This window comes from Bombina bombina, chromosome 2 (genome assembly GCF_027579735.1).
Source record: "Bombina bombina isolate aBomBom1 chromosome 2, aBomBom1.pri, whole genome shotgun sequence".
In the NCBI taxonomy this organism is placed as follows: Eukaryota; Metazoa; Chordata; class Amphibia; order Anura; family Bombinatoridae; genus Bombina; species Bombina bombina.
Window position 1 is genome coordinate 975,058,280 of NC_069500.1, and position 13,555 is coordinate 975,071,834.

Sequence of the window (13,555 nt, forward strand, 5' to 3'; positions counted from 1 at the left end):
CATTTTAATATACTCCATTAATTCAAACCCTATGCCTTCTATCCTTAAGCCAGCATTCTACCCACTTAACAATCTTAACATCTGCTCCAAGGCAATATATTTCATGAATAAGTTTGTTGCATTGGACAGTGTAAACTGCTTTGCTAAAGTTTATGTACGCGACATCTACTGACTGACCTATAGTAAGCAGAATCTTCCCTACTACTCTTTTTATGAAGAGGGACTATATTTGCAATTTTTCACTCCTCTGAAACAACTCCTGTTAACAGTGTCTGATTAAATTAATCAGCTAATGGAGTAACTATCACAGATCAAAGTTCTCTTAGAACCCTTGGATGAATATTATCTGGGCCAACAGACTTATTTACTTTTATTTTTGATAAAGCCCTTGAAACCTCTTCCTCTGTAAAAAGAGAAATACTACCCACATTTTCATTTTAAGTAACCACTATCTTTACAATCTGTTGTGAAGACTGAACAAAAGTAATCATCTTAACAGTTTGCTTTTTGTTTATCTCTGTTATGACTCCAGGTTGCCATGACACTGTTTTGAAGCCTGGTTGCTCCATCTCACATCACTCTCAATGCATCACGTAATCTGTGACGCCTCACGCTGGTTTTCCCACGTTGCATCATTTTCAACGCATCGCGTCATCTTTGGCGCACTTTTTCCTTCAAATGCCATTCAGTTTCTCTGTCTCATTGCCCTTGTATTAATTGTTTCTCGTGGTTGTGCCTTGAACTATATTTTTGGATATCAAATTCTGGCTTGTGACCTGGACCTCCTTTTGACCATTCTTCTGCCTTCTGATTCCACTCTGTTTGTTGCCCGATTGGATCTGACCTTGTATGTCCCTGACTAAGCTTTTGAACTCTGATTCTGTTTCTTGTGACTGCTTTAACCTCCCTGGTCACTTTCTAGTATTTAGTTCCATGCTATTCTCCTTATACTAGGCATCTTTCTCCTGGGTCCTTCCGCTCCTATACCAAAGATTTTTCGTTATTACTCCACTTGATGCCGGAATAACAAGACTACTGGCCAGGATTGGTTTGATAGCGAAATATCTGAAGGATTCTAACAATCTCCTCTCAATTTTTAGTCTTACTATCCCCTCCCAATACGCATATACTGTGTACTCTTGCACATTCTCAGGAGGAGCTAGTGCCTCATAATGTGTGCATATAAAAATATTGTGCACATTTTAGAAGTTAAAGGGTCAGTCTACACCAGAATTTTTATTGTTTAAAAATATAGATAAACCCTTTATTACCCATTCCCCAGTTTTGAATAACCAGCAGACAGCCCCCTTATTTCAGTTATTTTAACAGACTTGCATTTTAGCCAATCAGTGCTGACTCCATAAGCGTGAGCACAATGTTATCTATATGACGCACATGAACTAACGCCCTCTAGCTGTCAAAACTGTCAAAATGCATTCAGATAAGAGGCTGCCTTCAAGGGCTAAGCAATTAGCATTTGAGCATATCTAGGTTTAGCTTTCAACTAAGAATACCAGGAGAACAAAGCAAACTTGATGATAAAAGTAAATTGAAATGTTGCTTAAAATTACATGCCCTATCTGAATCATGAAAGTTGTTTTTTTGACTAGACTGTCCCTTTAATTGGAACCTGTTTAAGAAAAAAAAAATTGTGCACTATTTAAATCATGAAAGTTTAATTTTCACTCCCTCTATCTGACTCTCAGCTGTTCTTCTCAGTTTATGTGAGCAGTTTCTATGTCTTCTGTCTTTCTGTAATCTGTGTTCCTCTTTGACTTCAACTATAGATCATGGTATACAGCTTTTTGCAGCTAATTACCTGGCATTCCACAACAAACTGGTGCATTTTAGTACTCTTCAGAAAGTCTTTGCTTCTTGGCTTCTCTATCAAGAAGGCTTCCTGGTCTACCATTGCAGAGCCGTAATGTCTGTCCTTTTACAGCTATATGTGATTATAATACATCACTTGTATGTCAGCTTTCATGCAAATCACTTTTAATTAAAAAAATAAATAAATAAAACATTGGCATAAGGAAAACAAAACCAGTTCTGTAGTACACACAAAATCATTATGATGGCCACAATCACATTTATTAGTATATACTAAATAAAGTCCTACATATATGTTGTATAATACTTAAAGGGATTTACAGAGTTGAAGTAAAAGTGTACTTATAATGTTGTTAAAACGTTATTTTTTATTAAACTTAAGAGGTAGATGCAGTGGCGTCACTAGGGTTGGTGTCACCCGGTGCGGTAAGTTATGGTGTCACCCCCCCCGGAAAGCAGACACACACAAAAACACAGGCACACACACATACAAACACTCAGACACACTTAAAAACATACTCAGATGCACACACAAACACTCGGAAACACACTCAGACACACACACAAAAACTCAGACACACACTTACAAAATATGTAAACTGCACTGCATTAATTATGAAGCTCATGCCTAGAGCTGCTCCCTGGCTCAGCAGAACATCAAATGAAAAATAAACAGAGCACTCTAAAAATAAATCACTAAGGAAAAGGTTTAGGCGCAAACTATGAAAATTCTGCTCTCTGACTCTGTTCCAAGTCTGTCAGTGCACAGCCCCGGGCTGCGTGCCTACCGCTTCTTATGGCCAATCACCTCTGCACTCTGCCCACCCCCAGACCCCCACCCGCCCTCCTACCTGTTCAGTGTGCACTTAGTGTACCGTAACCGTAATGGTCTGGTGGGCATCATACGTGGCTCCTTCACTTTAAAGACAGTGTCAAACAGTCATGCGGTCAGGTGCCAGGCATCCCCTCATGATTTGACAGTTTCCGTTTAGAGAGACAGCACAGCAGTGAGTGACTCCACTGCTCCACATGTCACTGAGCAGTGAGCACAGATAGGCAGGCAGGTTTAGGCTAGCAGCGCAGCTTTGCAAGCCCCACGGCATGCCCACAACATTCATAGCGAAATTGGGCAGGGGAGAAGCAAAGTACAAACAAGCAAAAGCAGCCGGGAAAACTATTTGTTGAAATTGCAGCACTGGCTCAAGGGGCAAACAATTGTGTGTCTACAACTTCCCCAGTCCCACCAATGCTCCCAAATGCCAGCCCCTCTAATAAAAAAAAAATCTATGCATCTCAACATTGTATTTCTTTGAATTTCAATAAAATTTAAAAAAAAAAAAAAAAAAAAAAAATTTTTTTTTTTTTTTTGGTGTCACCCCCTGGAGGGTGTCACCCGGGTGCGGCCCGCCCCCCCCGCCCCCCCCCCTAGTGACGCCACTGGGTAGATGCATACATACTGTTTTATACAATGTCAAACATTGTGTAAAAATAATAAAGTACATCAGGAAACCAGACACTTATTAACATTTGAGAATTAAAAAAAAAACAGCTTATATCAAACAAAAACGTTATTTTATGACCACATGCTATCCTCTAAATGTAACTAGAAATACCACAGCATGTTACTATCTTGTTTGTGAAGTCTCTAAATGTACCTGTGATGTATTATATCTCTTTTCATAATACATGTTTTTATACCGAGGTACAACCTTTGTTTTAGGTTACCCTCAGACATTCAAGCAATGATAATTATCTTTTGCAAACTATTTTTTTTTTTTTAATCGTCAGAGCTTAATAAATGTTTCTCAACTTTAGATTGGCTTTAACACGTCTAAATTTCATTGGACTTTCACTCCCACAAATACATTTATGTTCTTTTTCAGTAAGGCTTTGATATAAAAAAAAAAATGTAATCAGTTTCTTCCATTGCTGATTCAGAAGTATAAATATATTAAAAATTAGAGATGTGCATTCATTATCGCACGACATGCACATTCGTCACAAAAATTTTATTTTTAATTTCGTTTTAACAAAATTAATATCCAAATAAATTGCCCAACGAAGATAAAGAAAACTAATAAATACTGATGAAAATCATTAGTATTTATTAATTTCCTTTATTTTTTTTAACCACTTAATACTTACCGACGTGCTCTCCATGCTCTCCATAGCACATTACGGTAAGTATTGTAGCTACAGGTGAACTTTTCACCTGTAGCTTTCAAACATTTGCATTTGTTTTAACAAAATCGAATGTAAGTGTTTAGCGAAAATTCTATTTTCGTTTCATTTTAAACTAAACGAAAACCGAATAGTGCAGGCAATGAATGTTTCCAAAACGAAATGTTCATCTCTCTTAAAAATGTATTAATAAGTGCACAAACTTTAGACACAGCTTTGGAGCCCTTGGGGTGCAGGCTTACTAATGAGAGTCTACAACCATAAATTAAGCAATCTTTTGACCAATGCCTCCTTACCTCTCGGTCACTTTAGAGGGGGTGGGCTTCAAATATCCCATACTCATTTCTACATACACCTTTAAAATGCCAATAATCTAATGCTAGGAAATTACAAGAGCCACATCACAACTGACATTATGTAAAATATGTTCCGTAATGCTATCCTAAATGTTCATAAATTATAAATATAAATAGTGCAATGCATGTTTTGATATTTACACTTTATACATTTTCTAGGTTTACGATGCAATTTAAACATTTAAGGGACCATAAAACTGGTTTCCCCTTAAAGGGACAGTCTAGACCTACGACATCATTTTGATTACTTATTGTTACATACCAGAAAAACTTTTTGCAACTGGCCCCACATCTCTAAGCTTGCAAGAAGTACATGAAACCTTTAAAATATTCATTGCTTGTTAGAAGCCGAAAATAGCTGTCAAGCTCTGCCCACTTATTTTGTGTATATTTTGGCATGTTAAGTTTCTCCAATCACAAAAGACTCTTAAATATGTTTTTCTACTTGTACATGCTGATTTGTGCATGTGCAATTTGAAATAGCTAACTGAAAAATATTAAACGTGCGCTGGTAAACTGTCATACAAGAAAACAGCTAACTGGACAAGAAGAAAGCTGTGGACGAAGCTTGGCTGCTAACAAATGATGTTTATTTAAAAGCTTCATGTACTTCCTACAAGCTTATAGATGGGGAACCCGTTGCAAAATCCTTATCTGGTATGTAACAATAAGTAATAAAGAATAAGTTTTGGGTCTAGACTGTCCCTTTAATGTGTTTCCAATGGCTTGCTATACCAGCTGCAGAGTATATCATGTATGTGAAATTACTTTTTTGGGTTTGTTTTTGTTTATGAAACAATGTTTTTTGCTCATTGGAACCAAACACACTAAAATAAGCTTTGCTTGCAGGGATAGCAGACCTTCTTTTTCTTGCTATCTATACACAAAAGCCAAAATAAACAATACTAAACAAATAAACAAATAAACTCTCTCAACACCAAGGGGAGTGTAATTTTTTTCAGCTGTCTCTTGTAATAAAGCTTTTCTATAGTCATTTTATAGTAATACAGCATTGGAATTGTCAGTATAGGTGGTGTTTTAATAGACAAAAGCAGCTGTTTGAAATGACAACATAAAGGTAAAGGAGCTAATTGTAAACAATTTACTACACTGCAGCAGGTAAAATAGATCACTGGGAACACACAAGGGAAAACAATATTATAGTGCACTGTCCATTTAAGGATTGAAAAAACTCCTTTTCCATAAACAAATACAAATGCAAAATTTAACAAAATAATAAATACACCTCGTTTCTCACTACTGAATCGACCAATAGGACTGTGACATCAGTGTTACCCAGCTGTTAGGTCTATGATAGCTAATGAAGTATTCAGCATAGTGATAGCTTAATGAATGTATAAATACACAAAAACAATTACATAAATACAGTGTTTTATGTTCTTCTGTTCAGATTCATGATCCATCAATCTCATGCAGTTCCTAAAAAACTAGTAGTCCCTTTGGCATACAGATAATTTAGCAATTCTCTTATACATTTGCACCACCTTTGTGTACTGACTGTTCACAAAACATCTGTCGAAGTGCCTCTAATCTTTTTTTTACATTGACCACTAAGCATTGTTTTATCCTTTCCTGGAGAAGGTTATCTACTTCAATATACCAACTAGCCATCCAATCAGCATTTCTTCCTTGGCAAAGACCAAGTCCGATGCACACTTTTGTCAGGAAGGAGACAATTTTCTCGTCACCGCACAGTTGACACCTCTGGAATATCCAGTCCCACCATCCCTGCCAAAATTCTTGGCCATAGTCATCATCAATATGAACAACTATAATGTTCCTCATTCTTTTTTTCCTAAGTAATTGAAAAGCATCTTCTTGTAAGTTGTTTCCAAGTAGTCTAGAAGTAAAAGGAGATATTATTAACTATTATTCAGAAAAATTGTAGTAGGGGGAGACAGAAGTTTTTAAGCAGCAGAATATGTATTCTTTTTTAGCTTACACATATCAAGACCAACTTATCAGGGATTTTTGGCAAATGTTTCAAGATTGTATACTCAACAAAATTGTATACTGTAACATTATTATTTGTCTGTATTTACTGAAAGATTTAGGTTTGTATAACTTAAAGGGATCACTGGAAACAGATCGCTGTTCCATATCTTGTCCACCTGCTCTGAGCCGAATACGATCGGGTTGATTGACACCCCCTGCTAGCGGCCAATTGACTGCAAATCTGCAGGGGGCCGCATTGCACTAGCAGTTCACAAGAACTGCTGGTGCAATGATAAATGCCGACAGCGTATGCTGTTGGCATTTATCGATGTGCAGCGGACATGATATGCTACATTGTATTATGTCTGCTCGCAAATTAATAAATTGACCCCCTGGTATCTTTATATGAAAAGCAGGAATGAAAGCTTAGAAGTCGGCCTATTTAAGGTTCAGCACCTGGGTAGCGGTTGCTAATTGGTGGCTAAATGTAGTAACCAATCAACAAGCTCAATCCAGGGTTCTGAACCAAAAATGAGCCAGCTCCTAAGCTTTCATTGCTGCTTTTTCAAATAAATATACCAAAAGAATGAAGGAAAATTAGAAAGTTACTTAAAATTGCATGCTCTGTCCGAATCATAAAAGAAAACAATTGGGTTTAGTATCCCTTTAAAGGGATATAAAACTCAAAAAAATTATTTTATGATTCAGATAGAGCATTCAAATTAAAAAAAAAAATATTTTAACTTTTATTATCTACTTTGCTTCCTTCTCTTAGTATCTTTTTTTGAAGGAGCAGCAATGTACTACTGGGAACTAGCTGTACACATCAGGTGAGCCAATGAGAAGAGGTATATATGTGCATCCACTAATCAGCAGCTAGCTTCCAGTAATACATTGGGGCTCCTGAGTATACCTAGGTATACTTTTAAAGAAAGGATACCAAGTAAATGAAGCAAATTAGATAATAGAAGTAAATTGGAAAGTTGTTTAAAATTGTATGATCTATTTGGATCATGACAGACAAAATGTGGGTTTCATATCCCTTGAACATGGGGAGTTCCACTTGAATCTATAACTCCTTAATGAACAGCAACGTACCCTGTACATTGCTGATCTTTAAATGGGGATTGCATTTTTGATAGCACAGTCTCGCCACCAGTGGCAAGATCATGCTATTCCAGGATGCCTGCAGCCGGAAGGGAGGTCCTGCTAGCGCGGTCCTGCAACTTGCAGCGAGACCTGCGCTACTATGACCTGAAAAACCTTTATCGGGTGCGTTGCGGTTGTTAAGGGGTTAAATATTTAATTCTGTTATCGATTCCTACAATATAGTGTAAGTAACATTTAGTTTCCCTCCCCCATCATTTTATTTGCATTTTGCTTACTTATTATTTATTAGTTCTATAGTTCTGTCTCTTACAGTCACGTCTAGACCAGTGGGCCCTTCATCCAGCTTTTTGGGATCCTTTTGAAGCACATATAATGCAATCAAATTAAACATACAACTGTTTTATCACATTTTAACTTTCTATCTAAATCTGATGAATGGGGGAGGTGAGCAGAGGACATTTTTAAAGACCTCTGTTCTAGAAAATAAGATTACTAGTTTTTTTTTAGAAAACACTAAAACGTGTGCTTTGAGTCAAAGCCATAGAGGAGTTTACAATTCAATGATTATATTTATGTTGTTATTGTATTATATTTATAAAACGTCAAAAGATTTTATAGAAATAGGCAGTGGAATACTACAAATCTATTTCATTTGTATTTATTTCTCAAGCAGAAAGGATATAAATCTGTTGGCTCTTACTCAAAAATAACCTTAACACTAAAAATAAATCTACAAACTTTCTGACCTTTAAAAGTAATTCAAAAACTTGAAAAAAGTGGGCCTTTTAATTTTAGGATTAGCATGAAAATGGTGTTGTTTTTTTTTATCTAAATGAATAAAATGCAAGGACACATGAAGAACAAAGTAAATTTAATAATAGAAGTATATTGAAATGTTTTTTCATGTAATTGTGTACTCTATCTGAAACATGAAAAACAGAATTTATGTTTACCTGATAAATTTCTTTCTCCAACGGTGTGTCCGGTCCACGGCGTCATCCTTACTTGTGGGGATATTCTCTTCCCCAACAGGAAATGGCAAAGAGCCCAGCAAAGCTGGTCACATGATCCCTCCTAGGCTCCGCCTACCCCAGTCATTCGACCGACGTTAAGGAGGAATATTTGCATAGGAGAAACCAAATGGTACCGTGGTGACTGTAGTTAAAGAAAATAAAATATCAGACCTGATTAAAAAAACCAGGGCGGGCCGTGGACCGGACACACCGTTGGAGAAAGAAATTTATCAGGTAAACATAAATTCTGTTTTCTCCAACATAGGTGTGTCCGGTCCACGGCGTCATCCTTACTTGTGGGAACCAATACCAAAGCTTTAGGACACGGATGAAGGGAGGGAGCAAATCAGGTCACCTAAATGGAAGGCACCACGGCTTGCAAAACCTTTCTCCCAAAAATAGCCTCAGAAGAAGCAAAAGTATCAAACTTGTAAAATTTGGTAAAAGTGTGCAGTGAAGACCAAGTCGCTGCCCTACATATCTGATCAACAGAAGCCTCGTTCTTGAACATCTGGCACAGCTGCCAGCTTTTTGTGAAGTAATACCGACAAGGCAGAAATCTGTCCCTTCAGGGAACTTGCAGATAATCCTTTTTCCAATCCTTCTTGAAGGAAGGATAGAATCCTAGGAATCTTAACCTTGTCCCAAGGGAATCCTTTAGATTCACACCAACATATATATTTTTTCCAAATTTTGTGGTAAATCTTTCTAGTCACAGGCTTTCTGGCCTGAACAAGAGTATCGATCACAGAATCTGAGAATCCTCGCTTCGATAAAATCAAGCGTTCAATCTCCAAGCAGTCAGCTGGAGTGAAACCAGATTCGGATGTTCGAACGGACCCTGAACAAGAAGGTCTCGTCTCAAAGGTAGCTTCCAAGGTGGAGCCGATGACATATTCACCAGATCTGCATACCAAGTCCTGCGTGGCCACGCAGGAGCTATCAAGATCACCGACGCCCTCTCCTGCTTGATCCTGGCTATCAGCCTGGGGATGAGAGGAAATGGCGGGAACACATAAGCTAGTTTGAAGGTCCAAGGTGCTACTAGTGCATCCACTAGAGCCGCCTTGGGATCCCTGGATCTGGCCCCGTAGCAAGGAACTTTGAAGTTCTGACGAGAGGCCATCAGATCCATGTCTGGAATGCCCCACAGGTGAGTGACTCGGGCAAAGATTTCCGGATGGAGTTCCCACTCCCCCGGATGCAATGTCTGACGACTCAGAAAATCCGCTTCCCAATTTTCCACTCCTGGGATGTGGATAGCAGACAGGTGGCAGGAGTGAGACTCCGCCCAAAGAATAATTTTGGTTACTTCTTCCATCGCTAGGGAACTCCTTGTTCCCCCCTGATGGTTGATGTACGCAACAGTCGTCATGTTGTCTGATTGAAACCGTATGAACCTGGTCCTCGCAAGCTGGGGCCAGGCCTGGAGCGCATTGAATATCGCTCTCAGTTCCAGAATATTTATCGGTAGAAGAGATTCTTCCCGAGACCAAAGACCCTGAGCTTTCAGGGATCCCCAGACCGCGCCCCAGCCTATCAGACTGGCGTCGGTCGTGACAATGACCCACTCTGGTCTGTGGAACATCATCCCTTGAGACAGATTGTCCAGGGACAGCCACCAACGGAGTGAGTCTCTGGTCCTCTGATTTACTTGTATCTTCGGAGACAAGTCTGTATAGTCCCCATTCCACTGACTGAGCATGCACAGTTGTAATGGTCTTAGATGAATGCGCGCAAAAGGAACTATGTCCATCGCCGCCACCATCAACCCGATCACTTCCATGCACTGAGCTATGGAAGGAAGAGGAACGGAATGAAGTATCCGACAAGAGTCCAGAAGCTTTGTTTTTCTGGCCTCTGTTAGAAAGATCCTCATTTCTAAGGAGTCTATAATTGTTCCCAAGAAGGGAACCCTTGTTGACGGGGATAGAGAACTCTTTTCCACGTTCACTTTCCAGCCGTGAGATCTGAGAAAAGCCAGGACAATGTCCGTGTGAGCCTTTGCTTGAGGAAGGGACGACGCTTGAATCAGAATGTCGTCCAGGTAAGGTACTACTGCAATGCCCCTTGGTCTTAGCACCGCTAGAAGGGACCCTAGTACCTTTGTGAAAATCCTTGGAGCAGTGGCTAATCCGAAAGGAAGCGCCACGAACTGGTAATGTTTGTCCAGGAATGCAAACCTTAGGAACCGATGATGTTCCTTGTGGATAGGAATATGTAGATACGCATCCTTTAAATCCACCGTGGTCATAAATTGACCTTCCTGGATGGAAGGAAGGATAGTTCGAATGGTTTCCATCTTGAACGATGGGACCTTGAGAAATTTGTTTAAGATCTTGAGATCTAGGATTGGTCTGAACGTTCCCTCTTTTTTGGGAACTAAGAACAGATTGGAGTAGAACCCCATCCCTTGTTCTCTTAATGGAACAGGATGAATCACTCCCATTTTTAACAGGTCTTCTACACAATGTAAGAACGCCTGTCTTTTTATGTGGTCTGAAGACAACTGCGACTTGTGGAACCTCCCCCTTGGGGGAAGTCCCTTGAATTCCAGAAGATAACCCTGGGAGACTATTTCTAGCGCCCAAGGATCCAGGACATCTCTTGCCCAAGCCTGAGCGAAGAGAGAGAGTCTGCCCCCCACCAGATCCGGTCCCGGATCGGGGGCCAATATTTCATGCTGTCTTGGTAGCAGTGGCAGGTTTCTTGGCCTGCTTTCCCTTGTTCCAGCCTTGCATTGGTCTCCAAGCTGGCTTGGCCTGAGAAGTATTACCCTCTTGCTTAGAGGACGTAGCACCTTGGGCTGGTCCGTTTTTACGAAAGGGACGAAAATTAGGTCTATTTTTTGCCTTGAAGGGCCGATCCTGAGGAAGGGCGTGGCCCTTACCCCCAGTGATATCAGAGATAATCTCTTTCAAGTCAGGACCAAACAGCGTTTTCCCCTTGAAAGGAATGTTTAGTAGCTTGTTCTTGGAAGACGCATCAGCCGACCAAGATTTCAACCAAAGCGCTCTGCGCGCCACAATAGCAAACCCAGAGTTCTTAGCCGCTAACTTAGCCAATTGCAAAGAGGCGTCTAGAGTGAAAGAATTAGCCAATTTGAGAGCATTGATTCTGTCCATAATCTCCTCATAAGGAGGAGAGTCACTATCGAGCACCTTAAGCAGTTCATCAAACCAGAAATATGCGGCTGTAGTGACAGGGACAATGCATGAAATGGGTTGTAGAAGGTAACCCTGCTGAACAAACATCTTTTTAAGCAAACCTTCTAATTTTTTATCCATAGGATCTTTGAAAGCACAACTATCCTCTATGGGAATAGTGGTGCGTTTGTTTAAAGTAGAAACCGCTCCCTCGACCTTGGGGACTGACTGCCATAAGTCCTTTCTGGGGTCGACCATAGGAAACAATTTTTTAAATATGGGGGGAGGGACGAAAGGAATACCGGGCCTTTCCCATTCTTTATTAACAATGTCCGCCACCCGCTTGGGTATAGGAAAAGCTTCTGGGAGCCCCGGCACCTCTAGGAACTTGTCCATTTTACATAGTTTCTCTGGGATGACTAAATTTTCACAATCATCCAGAGTGGATAATACCTCCTTAAGCAAAATGCGGAGATGTTCCAATTTAAATTTAAATGTAATCACATCAGATTCAGCCTGCTGAGAAATGTTCCCTAAATCAGTAATTTCTCCCTCAGACAAAACCTCCCTGGCCCCCTCAGATTGGGTTAGGGGCCCTTCAGAGATATTAATATCAGCGTCGTCATGCTCTTCAGTAACTAAAACAGAGCATCCACGCTTACGCTGACAAGGGTTCATTTTGGCTAAAATGTTTTTGACAGAATTATCCATTACAGCCGTTAATTGTTGCATAGTAAGGAGTATTGGCGCGCTAGATGTACTAGGGGCCTCCTGAGTGGGCAAGACTCGTGTAGACGAAGGAGGGAATGATGCAGTACCATGCTTACTCCCCTCACTTGAGGAATCATCTTGGGCATCATTGTCATTATCACATAAATCACATTTATTTAAATGAATAGGAATTCTGGCTTCCCCACATTCAGAACACAGTCTATCTGGTAGTTCAGACATGTTAAACAGGCATAAACTTGATCAGAAAGTACAAAAAACGTTTTAAAATAAAACCGTTACTGTCACTTTAAATTTTAAACTGAACACACTTTATTACTGCAATTGCGAAAAAACATGAAGGAATTGTTCAAAATTCACCAAATTTTCACCACAGCGTCTTAAAGCCTTGAAAATATTGCACACCAATTTTGGAAGCTTTAACCCTTAAAATAACGGAACCGGAGCCGTTTTAAGCTTTAAACCCCTTTACAGTCCCTGGTATCTGCTTTGCTGAGACCCAACCAAACCCAAAGGGGAATACGATACCAAATGACGCCTTCAGAAGTCTTTTATGAGTATCAGAGCTCCTCTCACATGCGACTGCATGCCATGCCTCTCAAAAACAAGTGCGCAACACCGGCGCGAAAATGAGACTCTGCCTATGCTTTGGGAAAGCCCCTAAAGAATAAGGTGTCTAAAACAGTGCTTGCCGATATTATTAAATCAAAATACCCAGAATAAATGATTCCTCAAGGCTAAATAAGTGTTAATATCAATCGATTTAGCCCAAAAAAAGTCTACAGTATAAATAAGCCCTTGTGAAGCCCTTATTTACAATCGTAATAAACATGGCTTACCGGATCCCATAGGGAAAATGACAGCTTCCAGCATTACATCGTCTTGTTAGAATGTGTCATACCTCAAGCAGCAAGAGACTGCAAACTGTTCCCCCAACTGAAGTTAATTGCTCTCAACAGTCCTGTGTGGAACAGCCATGGATTTTAGTTACGGTTGCTAAAATCATTTTCCTCATACAAACAGAATTCTTCATCTCTTTTCTGTTTCTGAGTAAATAGTACGTACCAGCACTATTTGAAAATAACAAACTCTTGATTGAATAATGAAAAACTACAGTTAAACACTAAAAAACTCTAAGCCATCTCCGTGGAGATGTTGCCTGTACAACGGCAAAGAGAATGACTGGGGTAGGCGGAGCCTAGGAGGGATCATGTGACCAGCTTTGCTGGGCTCT

At 39.8% G+C, this 13,555-nt stretch overlaps 1 protein-coding gene across 1 annotated transcript in view; it reads right to left on the bottom strand.

Annotated features, from left to right (window-relative positions):
* Positions 1-3,327: 3,327 nt before the first annotated feature.
* Positions 3,328-13,555, bottom strand: part of LOC128649930 (NACHT, LRR and PYD domains-containing protein 3) — a 156,550-nt gene continuing 146,322 nt past the window's right edge. Inside the window, exon 7 of the mRNA XM_053703493.1 lies at positions 3,328-6,228. Coding sequence (XP_053559468.1) covers positions 5,856-6,228 — 373 coding nt within the window. The 3' untranslated portion in view covers positions 3,328-5,855. The remainder of the gene's footprint in view (positions 6,229-13,555) is intronic.